The sequence below is a fragment of the Convolutriloba macropyga genome, chromosome 7 (genome assembly GCF_964194025.1).
Source record: "Convolutriloba macropyga chromosome 7, txConMacr16.3, whole genome shotgun sequence".
Lineage (NCBI taxonomy): Eukaryota > Metazoa > Xenacoelomorpha > Acoela > Convolutidae > Convolutriloba > Convolutriloba macropyga.
This window is the reverse complement of record NC_134474.1, coordinates 39,606,080-39,628,577: the sequence shown is the minus strand read 5'-3', so window position 1 is coordinate 39,628,577 and position 22,498 is coordinate 39,606,080. Positions and strand designations below refer to the sequence as shown.

The 22,498-nt window shown below is 37.0% G+C and overlaps 1 protein-coding gene across 2 annotated transcripts; it reads left to right on the top strand.

The window, feature by feature from the left end:
- The first annotated feature begins 13,578 nt into the window (after positions 1-13,578).
- LOC142342858 (NDP-glycosyltransferase YjiC-like) lies at positions 13,579-20,922 on the top strand. Of its 2 annotated transcripts, none has more exons than XM_075394490.1 (4): positions 13,579-14,230; positions 17,890-18,303; positions 18,839-19,127; positions 20,353-20,922. In XM_075394490.1, exons 1-4 carry the CDS (start codon positions 13,873-13,875, stop codon positions 20,840-20,842), a joined length of 1,551 nt encoding a protein of 516 aa, XP_075250605.1. In that variant the 5' UTR covers positions 13,579-13,872; the 3' UTR covers positions 20,843-20,922. The 2 variants fall into 2 exon arrangements, with proteins under 2 accessions (XP_075250605.1, XP_075250604.1); XM_075394489.1 differs by having other exon boundaries at positions 13,581-14,230; positions 18,788-19,127.
- Positions 20,923-22,498: the final 1,576 nt, after the last annotated feature.

The window sequence follows — 22,498 nt, the reverse complement described above, 5'->3', positions numbered from 1 at the left end:
CGACTTCTGGATCGACTTTTTCAAATATGGCTTTGTAATTTTTGCTAGCGCAATTTGCTGATATTGAAAAATCCCTACAACTGATTGCTCTAAATGGAAGCTCTCGAAAGTGCAAAATGGTCATTTTGTAAATCGTTCCATATTGGCACAGATATCAGCCTCAGCTGTTCCCATAATATTTGCTGGATTTTTACGTTTGTGGCCCTCAACGATAGAAAGCACGCGCCTTCAACAAAAAATAATTATGTTGAGTTACGGCACAATTTTCGATTGTGAAAGCAAACAAAATAAAAATGGAAGCTCGCACTTATTTTCGTGGGCTTTGTCTCGGCTATGTTTTCTTGGAATCGTTTCCAGCTGAGATTTTTCGATCATGTTTTTTACGTCAATGATTAAAGGTTTATGACTTGGTTCTGCTTCTTTTCACCCCGTTTTATTTAACCCCCCATATAACCCCGTGTATAATCACACCGCAATTTATTCACCCCGAAATCGTTTTAACACCGGAATCTTATCCATTTCGGCTTGCAAAAGAACAATTAGCAAAGCTAAAGTTCAAATGACTTCAATAACACAAAACTATTGTTCTTCAGGAGTGCGGCATTGAACAGCTTGCGTTTGTTTGAAATCGAAGAATAATGACGAAACTGATTTTTAGAGCCTTGCCTTCGATCGAAAAAGAACACTTAACAAGTCGGACTTCTTTGATGTGGCACTTTGATTTGAATCAAAAAAGTTCGAAAACTGTCCTATTCTAGAAGAAGGAAAAACCAGTTTTCAAATGAAAGGATGTAAGCTAAATTTTAAAACCTACTTTGCGAGCAGGCATAAATTTGCAATTCAAAACGCAATTCAACAGTGTGTTCGATAGAATTTTCAATGAAATCCACATTGATATTTTTGCTAGCAGCTACGCTGTGCAAGTTTCATATCTAAATGTTGCAAAACTGTGTTCCCAATTAGGAGTCACAACATAAGGTTAACGACAGGGATCAAATTCGTTAATGTGTCACGCTATGAGGCTTCGACGTAACTCCGTGAGGACGCAAAGAGGGCGCCAATTCCGAAATATTAAGATTGATTTCAAATTTAAATTAACAAGAAAACGCAAACTCAATAATTTTTTTAAATACAACAGCCAGACTGGCAGTAGCCCTGAAAAAAAAATATCGGTCCCATTCCTGGAAAGCTGCATCAATTTATGCACCTTTCCTTTCAAGGTCTCATACTTCTTCTGCTTTGGGTAGTTTTGCCTGGATGAGGCGTTCAAAATGTTTAACTTTTGCACCGCAGCGCCTTTTTGCAAGTGTCAAAATTTTTCAAAATGCGGGAGCTGTTCTGGCAATTCCCTCAATGGCTGCGTCTCTTTGATTCCAGATTTATGGTGGGAATAGAGGAGGACGGTTCAATAATGGACAGTTGATGTAATTTGATTCGAAATATAAACAAAGCTCGTCTATTTTTTCAATAGCGAAGCTATCTAAATGCTGTTGATCCGCCACATTAGTTATTTCCTCGACAATCAAATCAAAAGATTTTTCTGTTTCCTCATTTTCAAAAGCAAGAGCTGGGATGATTTCAAGTGCCAACGCCACTTCGTGATTTTCTGACACCAGCTTTTTTAGTCCAAGTTCTCCGATTTTCTTTTGAGTTAAATGGAAATAGCAGCCCGATAGCATTGAAGATGGATGAGGTTTTTTGAAGCATTAGTAAGGCAACTTCAAAATCTAAAATAACCTTATCGAGCTTACAATCTGGGGCGAAGAGTTCTAAGATTTCAAGTATTCGCTATACGTTTTTTCCGTTTTGCTTGGAAGGAGGGCAATCAAGCAAAAAGGAGCAATACCGAGAATATAAACATGAAGGGTGTAGATTTGATAGTTTTTGGGCGGTAATTTCAAAGGTTCCATCTCCATCTGCAAACCAAAACTTAGGGCCTTCGAGAACCGATGTCATATACGGATCACCAAAAACTTAAATACGCTTGTAGTCATGTTTTCTGCTGTCATACCGCAAAAACTCTTGAAATGTATCGGGTTTATCAAAATGCCGGTCCATGAATCGAACTGTTCACGAATTGACACGATTGCATATTCTTTCTCAAACGCTGCGATGTTTGTATTAAATTTGGTTTTGACAGCAACGCATACTGGATCGAGAGAGGTCAGTTACTGGTAAAATTGCGAAAGCTACAGCTGTTGCGGGCGTTAAGTTTTACTCAGCGCTTTGATCCCTTTTTAAATTTTTCGTGCGGCCGGTTTTCCAATCGAAGCATTATGATTTTGCTCACCGTTTATGCGAAAAAGTTGGCCATCTTGTGTAAATGCGGAAACGCGGCTTTTGTAGCTTTGATATTTCGAGCAGTTCCAGGCAGTGGTAAAGTTGTTTATTATTTCAACATAAAACTCGTTGCCTACAACCAATATTTCTTTGTTTTTAGAAAAAAATAGTAAACTCAAAGTCAGATGTTATTCTGAATTCAAAATGCAATGAAACAAGAATTGATCGAGAGTTCCATCCACTTTTCAATTGCTTTTAATTGCCCCATGGGACTACATGAGACGTATATTCACACCTTAATCTTTTCACCCCGATTTTAATTTCTATTATTTAGGCTTGAATACTAGAGTTTTTTAAATAGAATTGATAGAGGCCTAATTATCCTCAAATATAGGAAGCTTAAAATTGGGGTGAAACAATATAGGGGTTAAATAATTGAGGGGTTAAATGATATAGGGGCTAAAAAAATTGGAGTCAGAATATAGGGGGATTAAGAATAGTGGTGAAAAAACAAGACACATATCAATTATACATAATGCAATATTTTTGAAAGATCGTAACTCTTTTACTTATATTTTTTTTTTACTTTTTTCAAATTTTTCCTAAGAAATTTACTCAACCATTTTGCATTTTTAAAAAATGGGTTGAATGTGGTGTTTTAAGACACGCCAACATTATTAAGGGCTTTAATAACAATTTAACATAATTGGGAGAATTGTTTTAAAAACTTCAATAATGAGGAGTGTTAAGGCCGCGCTGGCTGTCCCCAACGTTGAAAGACAGATGAAAGTTCTTAGTATTGTTTCCAGACAAAAGCTCATTTTTCAAATTTTTTGGGTGTTAACATAATTTAAAATATTTCAGTTTTTAAATTCTATGCCCTTGTTAAAAACTGTTTGGTGTATGTATATAAGGCTTGCCACATAAACACGCAAAAAAATGAAATTCTAACCTCAAGCTGTGTGTTATAATTAATATCCTTGAGAAAGGTAATTCACGAAACTATGAAATATTACTGAGTGTCCAAAAACATATATAGGAGTGCTCAAAGGGGCGATATCGTAAATTTTTCCAGTACAGCACAACGATCTATTAAAAAAACGTGTTTTGCTGGCGAGAATACACAAATGACACAGAAAATCTGAAGGGCTTGGGGGTAGCACCTGACTAGGTCACCTACTAAATAGCATAAGTACTAATCCTTTTCGTCTGTCCTTCGTTTCATCCCTTATTTAGACAAGAAGGCTCCTTTATGTGCGTTTGCACATGATGTTCCGACCCAGACTCATCTACATTTTTGACTTAATCGTTGAGTTTAATGAAATGAAGAAGAAAGAGAAGAAATATGGAGGCGAAACGCAAAACAATCAACATTCTTTAAACCAAATAACTTCAAGCGTCTTAAAAAACAGTAGCTTTTAACAAAAAAAACCTAGATAAATTTACTAAAGCGACATCAGGAAACCAATAGGACCTGTCTGTTGTTAGGCTAAGCCATAGAAACGGACTAAAGGTGCAGAATAACTGAAAAAAACTCAAACATTTTGCGAAAACACATTGTTTAGGAAATCAAAATCATTAGCTATTATCTGAATATTGTTTTCTTTATTTCAAATGACATTTATACTAATTCAGTTAAAAATGTACTGGAAAGCTAAATATGTTCATCTGGGCCTGATTTGAAAATCATTTGGATATGTTGTTACGCGAATTCGCTAAAGGAAGACAAAAAGAAACAAATGATGAACACTTACAAAATACTTAGGAAAGTGCATATTTTCCCACAAACAAAACAATAGTTACGACATAATATCACTAAACAAGTTAAAGCTGAAGACCTCTCAATGATGAGAATAAGTTACAAGTTGACAAAAAGAACAATAAAGTGAAAAGTTTTTAAAAATTTTGAAAACAACTTTCAGAAACCTTAAGACCCTTAGCTATACACTTACGACATTGTTCAAGTTAATTCGATCTTCAATTAGAAGCTTATGAGAACTGTCAGCGTTTAGAAAAAAATTACGATACATAAAGAACGCAAGAACAGCAAATTCAAAAAAAAACGTGTCGAAGCAAACACATGTTTGAAACACAAAAAAAATTATGTGAAAAGTGTCGAAGCCATTGAAAAATGAGTCATTCAGTAAAATAGTCTCATTTTCAATTCTTTTTAAACAGCACGGGGATGTATTTTTTTGGTTAAAAAATGACTAAAAAAGGAACAACTTCAACAACTATATTAAAACCACGAAATTTTTGAGAAAACCCGTAGTTTCAGTCATTAAGTTCAATAGCTTTCAACGGAATTCGTTAAATATGCTAAGTTCTGCCTTGATGGGAAAGCAATGATATCTATCATTCCTGAGTTATCAATAAGTCATCACAATAAGTCATATGACAATGAAAACGACAAAAAATACAGGCAAAAACAAAAAAATCTAAAGAAAAGTGCGAGAAGAAAATGTCGAAGCCATTAAAACCAAGTTTTTCTCTGAAGTTTTTGCCTATGATCTATTGAACTCCTTCTATAAGCCCAGGAGAACGGGCAATTTTAGGATAATAAGATAAGGTTTCAAAAGGAACCAAAAATATGAAACGTCCAAAATTTTTTTTCAAAGTTTTTAAAGACTCGTAGCATCGAAGTCATAAAAGCAATAGTTACAAGATAAAACCGCTAACCAATTTAATTTTGGTTGCAGTAGAAAAGGAAGTGGTCCTGGCATTATTGAGACTGACTTACAAGTACACAGAAATAAGTTTAAGATCGGTTAATGTTAAAAAAAATTTCGGAAAATTCTTTTTGAAATTTTTAACAACCATTAGTTGTCCACTCAAAACACTAGATAGGTTTAGTTTATGCTCATAAGGGAGCCTTTAGTCAACGACCTTGTCACAGGACTAAAAAACTTTATAATCTAAAATATTCGAAATTTCATGAAAAGTTACGAAAACTCCCAGTCGAAGCCATAAAAAACAGTGATTCCTTCAAAACAAATCATTTGTTCATTGGGCATCGTTTGACTGTAAAGGAGGTTTAACGGAACCTTGATATGAAAAGCGACTAGTCTCTAAGTGACTGGAAATAAGAACAAAAAATATGAAAATGTTTTTGATAATCAGCTCAATCAGAATTCGATTTTTTTAAATAGTAAAGTTCCCTAGGAGACGATAACTAGCCTTTTTACTGCCTTTTGTCTATTAGGAACAAAAAGTTGTTTGATTTTGAAGCGTAAATCGTAATTCTGAATTAATATTTCCTAAAAGTGAACATAGTCATGCCAAATGTCACGTGTTCACTTAAAACTTCGATAACTCCTCGAATAAAACCAAAAAAAATTTAATTCGGAATTCTACGCTGGACGAGCTTTTTAATGAAACCGCTCGCATTTCTCTACGATGAATATATCGATCGGCCAAAATTGACTGAAAAAACCCATTTGAGTATATAGCCCCATGTTATAGCTTAGGTTAGCTATGTGAATTGGATGAGTAGTTTGATTACACTATATTAAATCTATTGTGGAATTGCAAGGCGAATCCTGAATAATGTTTGTTTTACTAAATTTACTAGATGGAATCGCAAGGCGAATCCAGATTAATTTGAGCTTGAGTAAATGAAGAGCGATTACAAAGACAACTTGAATTCAGGAGATTATTCGAGATTATGATTACTTAACATAAAATAGTATGAACAAACTTTGAAACAATTTAGTAGACTAGCGGGAATATAGTTATATGTGAATAATAAAAGTCATCATAACCTTAGTTATAAAACGCATCATATAAATATTAAAATAGAGGGTAATTTATAATTTAGTACACATAAGGGTTTCGATATATATTTATGTATCCATAGGTATCACATTTCCCCCATGACAAGAAAAATTTTGTAATGTATTTACAATTTTTTAGAAAGAATCAACACAAATAAAATAAACGTGTGGAAAGGAATGGACAGTACAAGTGTCAGAATCATTAGTGGAAAAACGCCACGAATGTAAAGTTAAATAAACCGAAAAGGCATTAATTTATGCATTTGTAGACCAAATACATAAGGAGAAATATCAGTGCATAAGCAGTGGATATACTATAGAATACTGTATGAATTGAATCGCGAGGCGGATGCAGTAATTAGAATTTTAAAACACAACGAAAATGGGATTCGCAGAGCGAATACATATAAGAGTTGCAATTGAGGAAATTAAAATGGAAATGAATGAATAAATGAAACATAACTACAATAAATTGGATTCGCAGGGCGAAACATGACTGAATTTAAATACATAGTTTTTTCAACAGTTTTAAAGTTTTATCAATTGTCCTTAAATTTCGTTCTCAGCATCCCATACTGACATCTCTTTCTTGTTCATATTCGTAGTAACTGATTCGGGAGTCGGGTGGAGATACTTGACCAATAATAATGTCGGTCCTTGGTGGAGACGGAACTCAATTTGTTCAGCACTTTGAATTAAGGCAACTACCGATTCTTCGGTGGCTAAATTTTGCTTGCATTGTTTTTTCGGCTTGCGTTTCTTTTGGAGGGGTGAGAAGATGTCAGTGAAGTAGTCGGGGAAATGTCTGCCTCCGTAAATCCGTAGAATTGGGGTCGGTTTCTCTTCCGCCCTTCGTTCTGTGATGGAGTATCTGATCCCAGTGACGATTCGGGTTGTTCTTGAGGTGTCGTACTGGCGAAGCGGGTACTGATGAAGGTCCAGGTTGATCTTGAGATGCACTTTCACTGGGTTCGTTCGGAGGGGCTGTGGTTCGTCTACGTTTAGGTTGTGGCTTTGTGGGTTTGCGCACGGTTAAAGCTTGGGTGACGTTGGAATTGACGGATGAAACTACTGATGTGGTGTCTCGTTGTCGGTGACGTATTTTGATTTCTCCCCTCTTCTGTTTTTTCAAATCATTGCTATGCTTAGTTATTTTTTTTCTGTTGTTTGTTCAAACGGTGCGGGTCTGCGCTCTGCGTTAGTCCACAGATTAGTGGCACGCTGCGCTTTAGTGCCAAACTTTGCCAAATCACTATCCCGAACTTTTACAGGTGCTCGTCCTGGTTCGTTGATGATTGTTGTCGTTGGAGAAGATTTGGTCACATAGGATCCAGGTTTGAGAACTTCGTACAAGCCAGCGAGTTGTCGTTTTGCTCTCTTCTTGTTTGGCAGTTTTCGGGCAAGTTTGATGTTTAAAGATGCCTCAGTCCTGGGAATGGGGTTCAAAATTTTTGGATGGATTATGAATCGGGATTCCTTGTTATCGGAGTCACGATAGCGGCGGCCTGCGTCCTGTTGTGCCCGACACATATTTTTCTCAATCTCCAAATCGCTACTATCGGGATTGACCCAGCCCAACGCGTCGAGGAAGTCATCTGCGAGGACCGTGTCGGCATCTAAGTAGTGGTTAATAATTTTTTCATAAGATTGACTCGAAGGAACAGTACTAATATTCTTTAAAGGCGTTTTTGCCGGGCAAACAAAATGAGCTTCGAACGGTGTTATCTTTGTGGTTTTCTGTTTTTTTAGACAAAGATCTGAAATAATCCGTTTAATTGAAGTAGAAGTGGCAAAGGTTTCTTCATTCTCAGCTTTCATGCAGGATAGACGCCTTTTTATTGTTTGAATCATTCGCTCCACTAATCCAATAGCCCTATGATCACCTACAGGAGCGTCGAGAATGTCAATATTGTTTTCATTGCAATAACTTGTAACTTGTTTACCTACGAGACAGGTGGCTTGATCTAAACGTATTGTTCGTGGAATCCCATGATTATATGCATATTCTCGGAGAAATTTTACTGCATTGGTTCCGTTAGCCTTTTCAAAAATCTCATCTGTGGGATACTTTGAATAACGATCGATACATGTTAGAAAGTTGATTTCTTTATCTTTTTCATTCAATATTGGACCTCCAAAGTCAATTTGAATTTCCTCATTAGGTTCTTGACATAATTTATGTGGATGCCACTTAGATTTAAGGATGATAGGTTTGAGGTTCTTACCAATATCTGTACACGGAACACAATCGGAAGTTTTAGCAAGAATTTCCCTATGCATGTAGGGCCACCATGCATATTGGGATAAGGAGATCATCCCCCAGCTTCCTGGATGCGTCATATGAATGGACTCGAGTACGGCATCTTTGATCGAGTTCGGAGTCGCGACGCGTTCGTCGACGCAAAGGCATCCGGACTTAACGTGGAGGTCCTTCCAGAAAGAGTGGATGTAGTGGCTGACCTCTTTACATCTAGCCTCGTCGTCTTGCATTACACAGTCCCTGATTTCCTTTAGAACAGCATCCTTACTGTTGAGGACTGCGAGGAAGGACTTCGTGAAGAGTTGATTCAGGTTATTTTCAAAAATCTCCCGGGATAGCTCAATGTCTCGGTGTTTGGGTGATGAAGAGGCCCGGGTATTGTTGATGCTTGCACTAGTGTTTGTATTTGGCGTGGATTGTGCTCTGAAGGTGACTCGGGGAGTTTGCGGTGAAGTTGAGGGATTGTTTTGAGCGGAATCATTAGCAGACATTATGATATGATTTACTTTATTGCTAGTTTTGGTGGTGGAATTGAGCTTTAAATTTTTTGATTGGATTTGCGGAGCGGATACAGTATTAATTTTGAGCCAGTGATTCGCGTGACAATTGAGGTTGGAAATGAATTTTGGATTGTAATTATTCACTTTTGCTAGAGTAGTGAGTTATTTGAGGCATTTGGAGTATGTGCGCTGCTTTTAGCAATTTTGCAAGAGTGGACGCGCGTCTTGTTTACTTAAAATTGACTTTTGCTAGTATGGGGCCGCTTTTGGAATGGAATTTTATTTGAGTGACTAAATTAGGTTGTAATGGCGTCGCGAATGCGGGAAATTGTAGCTACCATGAATTCCTCATCATATTGAGTGATGCTTTTTGCTTTCTGATTTGGTTGGCGCAAAATGTAATCAACTAATCCCATTCTAGTGCCAGGGATATGTTCTATATTAAAATCAAAAGGTAGCAAACGATCTATCCACCGGGTTAATCGACTATTATGGATTTATCTGAACGATGAGATTTTAAAACTGAAAGAAGTGCTCTGTGATCGGTCAATACTGTAAAGTTTTTTTCCCAAAAAGATAATATTTAAAGTATTCGATGGCCCAAACCACGCCAAGCAACTCGAGTTCATTGATACTGTAACGTTCTTCATTGCTATTAAGGAAACGAGATGCAAAAGCTACCGTTTTCTACCCTTCACTATCCAATTGTTTAAGCGCAGCGCCTAGACCTTGGCGAGATGCATCGCATTTGACCTGCGTTTCCAAGGTCGGATTTAAATGAGTATTTTCGTAGCATTTGCAATTGTAGTTTTAATATGTTCGAAATGAGTTTGGTGATTTCCTGTCCAGAGAAATTTTTCATTTTTCTTTAATAGGGGTCGAAGAGGGTGACAAATTTTTGCCAAATGGGGAATGAATTTTCTTAGATGATGAACACTACCCAAGAATGATCGTAGTTGTTTTAATGTTTTTGGAGCCTTGATTTCTGCTATTGCTGCTGTTTTCGATTCTATAGGTTTAACACCATTTTTGGAAAATGTGAAACCTAGCCAGTTTATCTGGTGTTTTGCAAAATGACATTTACTTAAGTTTATTCTGAGATTATCGGCGTCAAGTTTTTGTAAGCATTTGTAGTCGTATTGGATGTGTGATTCCTTACTCCCTTTGCTAACTATAAGTATGTCGTCAAGAAAGCAATATGTATTGGTCAAACCAACCAATGTGTAGTCCATGGCCTTTTGAAACTCCACCGGCATATCGATAAGACCATAAAACCCCGTTTTAAAACGATGCGTACCAGTCGAATCACCACATATAATATTGAAATTACAGTGGCGAGAGGTCTCCGGATGCAATTGTAGTTGGCTTTATGCGTATTTTAGATTAATTGTTGAAAAATATACATATCACCTGGATTGGAATCGTTGGTGTGCTGTGAAATAGAATCGATAAGGCTGTCTATGTTCTGCATTTGGTACTTATTTTCATGAATGGCTGTATTCAAAACTTTGGACTCAGGGGCTAATTTAACTGATTTGTCTTTTTTAACTGTGATTACGATTGGTGAAATAAAATTTTTATCAGAGCATTCCTGTAACTTTTCGATATGTCCTTGATCTGAGAGTTTCTTCAGTTCATCAGATACTTTTTGTAACAGATTTATAGGAACACGCCGACCTTTTTGATGTGATGGGGTATAATGTTTATGAAATTTTGAGCGAACTGTATGTAATTTTGACTTACAAATTCTGGAGGTTAAATCAGGAAAATCGGTTGCAATTTCTTTTTTGATTGGACAGTATCCCTGTTCTACCTGATTAATTAATTGTATTCGGGCTGTTAGATTGTTGTATTGAAAGTCCAAGGGCAGGGAACAGATCTCTACCCAACAGCGAACGGTGACCATCTGTCACTACTTGAATTTCGATTGCATTCGCGTACCAATTGTTGCTTTGAATTGACGTTTGGAGAATACCTAGCGTTTGAATGAGTTCATTAGAGAAAATTTTCAATTGTTTGGGAACTGCCTCGCGTATCCACTTTGAATTTGAGTCTTGGGAAATGATGCCGTTTGCCAGCGTTTCATTTAATATCGTGCAAACGCTGCCCGAATCCACCAAAACATTGTTGCTGTATTTCCGAATACCACAGGGAGATTAATTGCTTCTATAGAAGTTGTAGAGTCTGTTGAAGATACTGATGCAACGCAGTTATCCTCATCCGAAGAATAATTTGATTCAAATCAGGGTTGAAATCTTCCGAAATTTGATTAACGTTATCAGTCTGATCTTCATTTTCGACATTGTTGACCCGGGGTCTAGGTTTCGGGTATGAGCTAGGATCCTTGGGTTTGCGACAAACTTTAGCAAAATGATTTTCAATGCCAGTTATTGCATTTCTTCCCACGTGCAGGACATTTATTTCGATGTTCTGAAGTCCAATTCATTCCACAAAAGTGACAAGTCGTAGGCTTTTTTCGTGCAGTGGTGTTCATATTTGAGAAGGGGGTAGCATCTGCGATGCGCATCCGTTGTACTTGATTAACTGTGGAATTGAGTTCGGATTTACTTGCAGTCATTTTAAGTTGATTGAGAGTACCCATTTCGATATTGATTGCAATTGCCAAAGCTTTATCGGGTTCTACCGTTTCTTTTGAAAGCTCTTTTTTCTCCTAGATCAAAGTTTTCGGAAAGTTCTTTGAGATGACCGTAGAATTTTTCTATTGGTTCCCCCTTCTGCTGTTTTCGCGTGAGAAAGAGATACCGATCAAAAGTTATATTATGAACTCGAATGAAAATTTTGTTTAGGATATCCCAGAGATTCCTTGTTGAAATTTCGTCTAAATTGGTAGTCGAATTCTTTGAATTGAGGACTCGTCGGCCTTCCGTTCCAAGACTCAAATACATCAACGAGGAGGCTTTCCGATCACAAATTTTCCAGGGTTTGTCTCCGCATAGTACACCTATAGCCTCAATGCGCATGCAGTTGTTTTTCCATGCCGTCTTTGCCTGTTCATTACGAGTACGTCGATCACGTTCCGATTGTGCTGTGGGATTTTCAACCGCATCTTCGTAGGCGGGTTCAGGAGGTAGAATAACATGCTCTGGAGGGTCGACCAAGAGAAGATCCACTATAATCCCTTCACGAGCAAGAATCGCGAGTTTAAGTTGTGTTCTCCAATACTCCCATCGAAGAGGGGGTTCTAGAGTTGCTTTCTCCCAAAAAGGTTGAATTCCGAGTGGAGATTTGCCATTGTCATTTATTGCTGACTGCGCCATGTTATAGCTTCGATAACTCCTCGAATAAAACCAAAAAAAAATTAATTCGGAATTCTACGCTGGACGAGCTTTTTAATGATACCACTCGCATTTCTCTACGATGAATATATATCGATCGGCCAAAATTGACTGAAAAAACCCATTTGAGTATATAGCCCCCTGTTATACCTGTTATAGCTTAGGCTCGCTATGTGAAATGGATGAGTAGTGTGATTACACTATATTAAATCTATTGTGGAATCGCAAGGCGAATCCTGATTTATGTGTGTTTTACTAAATTTACTAGATGGAATCGCAAGGCGAATCCAGATTAATTTGAGCTTGAGTAAATGAAGAGAGATTACAAAGACAACTTGAATTCAGGAGATTATTCGAGATTATGATTACTTAACATAAAATAGTATGAACAAACTATGAAATAATTTAGTAGACTAGCGGGAATATAGTTATATGTGAATAATAAAAGTCATCATAACCTTAGTTATAAAACGCATGATATAAATATTAAAATAGAGGGTAATTTATAATTTAGTACACATAAGGGTTTCGATATATTTTTATGTATCCATAGGTATCACACCCCCTCCCCCACCCCACAAGTGGGGTCGGAACAATAACTCATGTGAATCTTATTTATGCTCGTTTAAATCAAATTTGAGGTCCTGGCAATCAGTCGCGGCTTCTCTCTAGTAATCTATCAGTAACTGTGTTAAATGGCACGCGCGTTTTCGTTATTATTTCAGGGCGAGGTCTCAATTTCTTCCTAAGCCAAAAAGTATTAGTTCGCAGCCATGCGTTTTATATCAAACTTGTGGACAGTTCAGTACTGCTTAGAATTGTTCTAAGTACCAACAGTCATTCAAGTCTCGCTTCATTGACAAACTGAAAGAGGGAAAACTGTAAAGAGCAGCTATTAGTCGAGAAGATTTTTTCTTTGGCTGAATCTCGACAAATATTTTAAGATGAATATTTTTGGGCATTTTCAATCAAATGGCAAAGGACACCCAACGAAGGGCCATTCTTTAAAAACTTTGCTCAAACATTTTTTATGGTAAAATAATGGTCACTGGGTATTTAATTGGGGAACTTAACTAATTTGGTAAACTAACTCAGGCACAATGTGAATTACTTTTTGGTTTCAGCAAAAATAAATTAAAGACGATCACAACCAAAATTTCAAATAAAAGTTGTTTCCGGTGAAATTCTCGTTTGTGAGAGCATTTTTCCTCCTACATAACCCAGTTATGTTACAAATTAATTAGTTTTTAATGATTTAAACTCCTAAAACTTAAGTATTCCCTAAAACTCCTTAAGTATTTTTCTTAAACGTATTGGACCAAAAATGTTGGTCTACGTGACGTTCGTTTGCAAAAGTTTGAGCATTGGATTTTGGTGATACTCTATTTTAGATAATCCTCTCAATTTTGGAGTTTTTCAGATCAAATTTTGTTTCCATTTGAAAAGAAAAATTTTGCTGACGAATTGACAATTAAATGGCCTTGGTGGTGAATTTGATTTCGTTCAATCCGATAAACCTGAGAATGTTAACAAATGTTCATATCAATTTCTGAGTTTGCGCTCAAAGGTCAATTAAGTAATTGCTGGATTATTCAGCTTAGACAATACTTTGGTTAGTAATAGCTAAACTGACGAACGTTTGAACTTACTTGGTTAACTCTATAATCTGAAGTGTGATTTCGAATTAGATCTAAAATAAGCAGTATTGACTTGAAGAATAAGTTACGAGTAGATGTCATGGGTAAGCGACAAAGTGCATAATTATGGCCCCTAAATTTATGTTACTTTTAATTAGCTGTAATTTGTTTAAATATACATTAAGTGCGAATACTGTTAACCAGAAGTTGAAGCAAGCGAGTAATGGAAAGAGTTCACAGCCTGTTCACGTAGCGCTTGTTTCGGGATGTGATTCACATCTTTCCGGGTTGACTCCTCTAGCTTACTCTTTACTTCACCATCCGTCGGCAACAAACAAATACAGGGTCACATTTGTGATTGGGTCACAGTGCAAATCAACTGCAGAGAAATTGGGTGTTGATTTTTATGACACTGGAGTGTGGTACTTCTATAATGCACTCAAAAATGCAACTTTTGCCGAGTTTCAGAGGAATATTAGTATGGGTAAGTACATCAAATAAGATCATGTCCAGATTTGAATGAGGGTAAATATGACTAGCGCAAATTCTAGAAGTTTTAGAATGCTAAAAGAATCGACCGCCAGATACTAATGCGCATCCGTCCTACGAAAAATTTCTGAAAGTCTTACCCTATTAATTTTTGACGTACACGGAAGTTACAAAACACAATGGATCCTAATCTTAGACGGAAATAGTAATTGGTTGTTTCCAGCGCACCCTGTTTTGGTGAACTCCATTTCTACTCATGGAAGAGGTGGTCTAATTAGGCGTAAGAAGAACCTTTCGAGGTTCGCAAATTTAGAAAACGTGAAAGTATTTGAAAGCGTCATTTCGAGATAGAAGAATTTGATTCTTCCGAAATATATCAGACAATTGCAGCTTTTCGAGAACTGACTGAAAGCAGATAATTTAAAAAACCAAAACCACAAGAAACCAATTCAGCTTTAATTCGGCAGGTATCTTCGTAAATCAAACCTATTTCCTATTTAAAAGTCAAACTTAAAAAAAAATATTTTCTTGACGAAAACCAAAGTATTTTTTTAAGCTGATTTTGCATTTTGATTTTTGAAACAACTTATGGTGTAATTTTCGAATTCAAAATGAACAAGTCCTAGTAAAATTGGAGGGTTGAAATAGTGAACTTCACTTCACAATTTATCGTGGAGTAATTGCTTATCTGATCTAAGCTTTTTTTAGAGAACAACAAAAATGCAAAAATGGTTTTTCATAGACCTTATAAATAGTAATTTTTTATAACACAGCAGCTGCAAGATGACAACTACAACTTCCGCCGCAAAGAGGCCAAAACTAACCGACACTGTGTTCGAGAACGCTCTCTACGCTATCAAAAGCGTATGTCCGTAAGCTTTGTCTCCCACAGATCGAGAGATCAGCGCCAAGTCTGCTAAGGATCATAGCTTTGTGATAATTGGAGTAGGACTGGACATGAACTTGGACGAAGTCAGAGCAGCCATCAACAAAACCTAACCTGCGAAGATGAGCCTACAGCGCATCAGAAGTCCAGCCATGCAATAGCCGACTGAGCTAGTGAGAGCCTTCACGAGATGCGAGACCACAACGACAATCATGATCAGTCGCGGCCTGATGATTGAACCCACCCATTCCAGATTTGAAGAGTCGAAACCAACCAAGCCCTCTTCTTTTACCGGACGTGACGTGGTGATCCAATGCTATCAATGGCAAGGCTTTGCATAGAGGACGAATGACTGTTCCCAAGAAGCCCAATGCATCAGATGTGGTGGTAATGACAAACTAGCTGACTGTACTGTCCCCAGAGATACCCCAAAGGATGCCAGCTGACAGGGGACCATGCTGCCAGCTACGCTGGCTGCAAAATAAACCAGGAGCGAGCAGCCCTCAACACACCCCTCACTGTGAAAGACTCTCCAGCACTCCTCTCAGTCGTCAGGCGAATGATAGGTGATGTCGTTGTCATAGCCAAGTCCACCAAGTCGCCCTCTACCAAAAGTGCAAAGACCAAAAAAATACTTCATAGATCTCGTCCGCAAGCTCCCCAATTTGCTTCCTGAACGCCACAAGAGAGACAACGAAAACACAAACAGACCACCCATTGAACAGATGAATACCACCACTGTCACCTACGACTACAACAACCAACCACGTACAACTAGACGCAACCAACCACTGCAAAAGAGGGATTTAAGAGAGCAGGGAATTGACTGTTCAAGAAGTTGCTGCTCAGACTGACAACCAGTCAGAGCTGCTCAAACGTCATTACTTCTTCAAAAATGCAAAAACGGTTTTTCCCTGATAAATTCAAACAGCCGTCAGAATGGCAGTCCGTATAAGTATTGAGCGCGCGCAAAGCGTTCCAGCTCGTCTAATGCAAAGCAATTTGCCAAATTTCGAAATAGTAAACCAGTTTATCCAGGTTCGATATCCTCAAATGAGCATTTCATCAAAATTTAAAACGCAGTTTTTTCGATTGGCGGAAAAATGATGGCACCAAACATCTTTTTGACATCATTTTTCATCTTTCTCAATAGAGCGGAATGAACGTAATAAAAACTTTCGAAATTCTTGTAAAAACGTATTCCTTTTTTCTACTTTTTGGTTTTAAAACTGAGCAGTGAATTTACATCGATAGAAAAGAAAATATATTGAGTCACAGTTCGATCATTAAAGTATTTCATAAATTTCTGTGTCAAGTACCAAAGAACTGAATTTTACAAAAGGCATATGAAGGTTGGCAATTTTTAATTTTGAGTGAAACAGTTGGATGGATTCCTAATTTTTAACACTCCTAAATTTCATTTTTATGCTCCTATAAATTGACATAAAAATCATCTGGTTTAAAAGCTTCTTACTCGAAACATTCAATAATGAGTTTTCAAATGCTGTAAGTTGAACAGATATAGTGTTGAATCGCCATGTGACAATAATCTTTGCTAACGCATTTCGTACTCTTTGTCTTAGAATGATCTTAACTTTTGCAATTTTTCCATTATTAGATCAGATCAAGCAAGTCTTTGTGATATCTACTCTGTAGTCTGTCGGTCGCCTATTTAATAATGGAGTGTTCTGTTGTCCGGTTATGACACTTAAAATTTAACGATCAAACATTGAAATAAAGCCGGCAGATTGCCGGAAATAGCCGCTATATACGCTTGTGGCCTTCCATGAAATGAAACAACTAAAGAAATAAGATAGACAGATAGACCACCAGTCCATTAATAGACCACGAGACTTTTTGGGTTAGATTCGGATTGCCATTTTTATGAGACACATACCCTCGCTCTATAAGGAAAAAGCTCTAATGGAGCTTTTCCAAAATTAATATTCGGAACAAAAAGAAGACTAATACTCAATAATTAGGGCATGTACGTTTGGCACTACTTAGATGCACACTATTGACCTTTAACAAGTAAATATTCGTAAAAATTTGAAGTTCAATAAGCGAGTTCAGAAATCATTTAAGAAATTATCACTGGAGACGACGAATTAACAAACATAGCACGACAAGTCCTGACGTAAATTCAAAGAATTTTCAATGACTAAGCAAAAACTAGACCTAGAACGGACTATGAGTGATTTGGGAAAACCATTAAATAAAATCAGATAAAACAAAGAAAAAAAACGGAAAATCAATGTCAAAATGCCGCATGTGAACAAAAAATCACTAGCTAGAAATGAAAATTTGGTTCTAACAAAAAACTAGGCCTAAACTATGAATGGATTTGGAAAACCATTTAGAAAATAATCTCATCAAGTTTTCTCACTTTACTTTTAAATTGGATCGAAAAAATTCACGCCGCAAAAGCACTCGCTTTTTCGCCCCAATTCTTTGTTTCGGAGTGACCAAAATCACTACTTCAAAAATCATGGAAATGTGTGAACAGATCTTTAAAAAAGACAGCGCCCCAAGACAATTCAAATTCTTTGAATTGTAAAAGAAAAACCAGGATGTCCCCAATAATAGCCGCTACCGCTTCGCGGCTATTAAAAACGTAAAGATGTTAACTGAACCGAAATGCATCTGGTCATCATCGTCTATACAGAAGTTCGCTCAAATTTGGGCTCAACTGTGCTCCAGTTGGGTCCGATGAGAGCTTTTAGTTTGGGTTTTGATACCGAAAATGCTGCTTTATATGTTGGATTTAGGGCCAATTATTTACGCAATTCCTGCAGTTGAATCCCTTGTGAGAAAAGACAAACCTGATCTAATCATAGCTGAGATTGCGAGTGCTTATGTGAGTATAATAGCCGAGCAACACAAAATACCCTATGCCACTTTGTGGTCAATTGTGATGCCCCACCCTGCGCAGTTTGAAGCTGGATTGGAAACAGATGTGGGCATATTTGGACTGGACTACTTTGACTTGGCACCTGATGCCCCTCGATGGATTCGCCAGATGTTCAGTCTGGTGTTGAGGACCCAGATCATGGTGTATTTCTGGCTCTACAAGCACGAAGCGGTCGCCACTTTCAACCTGATGTTGAAGGAGAAAGGATTCAACAAGGAATATCAAGACTATGCCCATGTTTTTAATAGTTTCCCATCGCTTGCTCTTGCAGGTAGTAATTGAAATCCGTTTTTTGAAACCATTAATGAGTAGTACTTTCATATATGTGTAATATCTGGCAAATGTTGGTACGATTTCATACGCTCACAAAAACTAGAGAGGGAAATATTATCAAGCCACAACAATTATTCCTCGCGATATACAGCTGGCTATAGAGTTGTACTATGATACTAGCGGGAGATGGTGAAAAGTTACAATAATAAGACGCTACTTTGTTTAACAATGACAAGTTAAGCACTCAGTGATTTTTCATAATTTCAATTGAGTTCAGCCCGTTTCAATAATTTCTGTAAACCTTACCATACCTCATTAGAGTATTCTCTGAAAGATACACCAGCTGATAAAGTTTTACTTAGAAAGCAATGAACAGAAAAAATGCAATATTACGACGAAATTTAATTAACATTGCCATAACATGACCCCAGTACGCAAGACTGTCATATAAATGAGTTCAGCTGGTTTTTCGATAATTTTAGGTCCACCGCTTTTCCCATTTGAAGATGTACCTGGGAAATTCTCAATTGCAGGCCTGCAACCTATCGCACCTCCAGCTCTCCACAACCTCGGAAATGATCTTAGCAGCTTCATCGATCAAAGTAACCGTGATATTCTTTATATTGCTCTGGGAACTGTAGCCTCTTTCAGTGACGGGCAGTTTGAAATTATGAGAGACGCGCTCTTGAAACAGCAATATTATAATGTCATCTGGGCTCATTCAGCTTATAATGCTCAGAAGTACGACGGAACGTTTGACAGTAAAAGGCTGTTTATTCGCAATAAGCAACCGCAAAAAGAGATACTGAGTTTGAGCAAAGTGTAAGTTTACCTCTTCATTTCATCGACTTAGTCTTAATAATGTTCTAATCATAGCTACCAATCAGTAAAAAGGTACCCTTGTGACCAAAGAGCGTCAGCCAGACACCCTTTTTTCATGCACTCATTTTTGTGAACGGACACTTTTTCTACCAATTGCAGCAATTTGCAAAGGAGAATAATGAGAACAGGCTGTTTGAATATGGTTCAGTTGACAGGAACTTCAGTTCTAGTAACTATGGATATTCCTGTTCTTTTTTAAAAATTCGATCAAACTAGACTATTGAATAATAAACAGCTCCCTTTCAAGTTCATCCAGAATTTGTTTCTAACCACTGCAGAAATTTCTAGTAAATACATTACTTGGCGAAGAGCTGTTTCTGAGATTTGATCCTATTTTGCCAATATTTCCTCACTAAGTTCCATATGCGTCACTACTTTTCAATTTGGAAACTAGTGAAGTTCACAGAGGATAATGGCTACCAAATATGGGCGATCTTAGCATTGAAGGGTTTTGTGAAAATAATAAATTTGATTTGAGGACCAAAGATTTTTTATAATGAAGATGTTAGTAGTAAAAAGAACTGACTAGAGGAACAACGGGGGGGGGGGGGGGACGGACACTTTTTGCAACGCGATTTTAATACACGTGGAATAGGTCAATGACCTAAAAGGAAGCAATGATTCATTACCAAAATTGTCTCCCTTGTTTTTTCGGCGAAAAAACCGTTGTTCCCCCGTTGTTCCTCTAGTCAGTTCTTTTTAGTACTGATGTTCAAAAACAAAAAAAAATACAGATGAAGGGGTTGAGAAGTAAATTATGTCATCTTAGGACAAAATACAGCAGAATCAAAAATGTTAAGTCGTTGCAATAGTTGCGGATTAAAAAGCCAAATCGCAGATTAGCACAAGCAAAATTATTATTATTATGTATCTAGTGACCATAGCCTCGGATAATAGTGGTGAAATCTCGTCACTAGTTGTCATGTTGTTGCAAAATGTCCTAGCATGGATATTACTGACCGATTACCCCAATTTTGAGGCAGCTAATTTAATTCAACGACGATTATAACCCTAATCTTTAATCCCAGGAACGGAAAAAGGTTACATGTGCGAGTATATATACTAGCCAAAAGCAGCTATCTGCCAAGTAATTTTAGTTTTTGGAGTTTTTTGCAACACCGTTTTTATTCAACATGGCCGTATCTTTAAATTCTTTTCTCTTTAGCAAAGTTTTCCTGACTCACTGCGGCGCAGCTTCTCTCTTCGAAGGAGTCTCAAATAACAAAATATTTATTGGATGTCCTCAGATTAGAGATCAATTCTTCGGAGCTCGAGCTCTCGCTAGAAACAAAATTGGAACTATTATAAGTTCACTGCCTTCCGAAAGAGAAATTCTAGATTCCATTGAACAAATTTATTCGAAATATACGGAATACTTACGAAATGTTGACGGGCTTCGATATGAAATGGAAAAAGATTCTGTGGCAAATCTGGAGAGAATTATTGACGGCCTTGTAGCGAAACGAGGTATAGTTTCATTCGATATGAACAGTTCAAACATAATGCCATTATGGAAGGCATGGGCAGTAATAGCAGCTTTAATTATAACTTTTATATCAGTTTTATGGGTAATTGTTTCCCTGCTATATCAAACGGTGCTGAAATGTAGAACTGCTCCTAAGAAGAAAGTCTCAAAGAACAGGAAGATGAAGTAGATAAACTTTTTTTTGCTTACCAACTGGTCGTAAATTCACTATTATCTTTTCTTAATTCAAGATGAATCAATCGTTTTGAATTGAATTGAAATTAGTTGGATTTGTTACAGGTACAAGTTGATGTATTTATTTTAAAAGTAAATAAACATTATTCCAACAAGGAAAACCAATGAGAAAATCTTTTCCCTTCGAGTGGTTGCCCAAATAAAAACCTATTATAAAAACCTTCAACTTGGGCCATTTCTCAATCGGAAAAAACGAGCAAAAATTTCTGCCTTATCAAACAAATGTTTCATTGAAACTGCTGGCTGAAAGTATGCTGGCTGAATTTTTACAGATTGCAGGATATTGAAGGTTTTTATTAACTTATTATGAAAATGTTTCTCAAATTTTGTCCGCGTTCGTGGCGGGTTTAAGAGCCCTTGAGATGCTCTTCTGGTGCATATTCTATTTGAAACTTGGGCGTTTAAATTAACAACATTATCATAGCTACCGTCTCTTATTCTTATGAATAACTCACAGAAAACCACTGAAACGTTTTGTTCGAATACTGAAAAGATCTTGTTTTTAAGGAAAATTTCAGATACAGAATTCAGCTTCTTTATGAAAAATATTGCCCTCACTATTCGTTTTTGAATATTTAAGATATCTTGTAGATTTGACCTATAAGTGCAGCCATAGAACAGAACGCCAAAGTTAATGATTGATTTCACATTTGCTTGCATTCAAGGTAAGCTTATTTAAGAATAGCCATTGGGATAATTTTAAGAATAGCCATTGGGATATTTTTTAACATTTTTCTCTAAGACTACTCCAGATTTTTTACCGGAACAAAATAAACTGGCATCATCGGCATAAAGAACAATTTTGCAATCCGCTGCGGCACTAGGCAGATCATTGAGGTACAAAATGAACAAAAGGGGCCCCTGCGGCACTTCATAGGTTTATCGACTTTTGCACTGATTTCGAGTTATCCCATTCAACATACTTTTCTGTCACTCAGATAGCTCTGAATAAGATTTTACCACGAAAGCCTCAGAATTCAAGTTTTTTGAGGAGAATTTGATTCTTTACTGTATCAAAAGCTTTTTTCAAATCAAGCAAGAATAAATGTCCAGACTGTTGCTCTCCATTACTGTCCAATTGATTCTGTCAGTTCCTCGACCTCGTCAACACAATTCAAACGACCGAAAACCAAATTGATTTGTTAAGAATTTTATGCTTTAACGGAACTTAGCAATCTTGTGTATCTTTTTCAAAGAATTTGCTAAATGTACTTATCAAGCTTATTGATCGATAGTTTTCTGGCACAGAAGTGTCACCGCTTTTATGAACACGAACGACCTTTGCAAATTTCCAAAAAGTAGAAAAAGTATCCTGTCTAATTCATCGGTTAAATATATCAGCTAAAGGCTTTGTGGGAACGGGACCTGAAATTTTACAAAATCGAACTTATGTTGTCATGACCAGCTGACGTTTTATTTGGTAAAATTTTTATCCAGAAAAAGGGGGCCAGAAAAAGAATAGATGTGTGATAAGTTCTCAATAAATTCATGAAAATTTTACTGTTTCCATTGAAAATTGTTCCCATTGCGTTGGTTTTCCTACGCAAATTTGTCACTAACCATTTGGTGGGAAATTGACCAAAAGCAGGAA

Coding starts and splice junctions, on each gene's coding strand:
- LOC142342858 (XM_075394489.1), top strand. CDS start 13,873: ATGGCCCCTAAATTTATGTTACTTTTAATTAGCTGTAATTTGTTTAAA. Junction 18,304..18,787: donor CCCATCGCTTGCTCTTGCAG/GTAGTAATTGAA, acceptor CGATAATTTTAG/GTCCACCGCTTTTCCCATTT. Junction 19,128..20,352: donor ATACTGAGTTTGAGCAAAGT/GTAAGTTTACCT, acceptor TTTTCTCTTTAG/CAAAGTTTTCCTGACTCACT.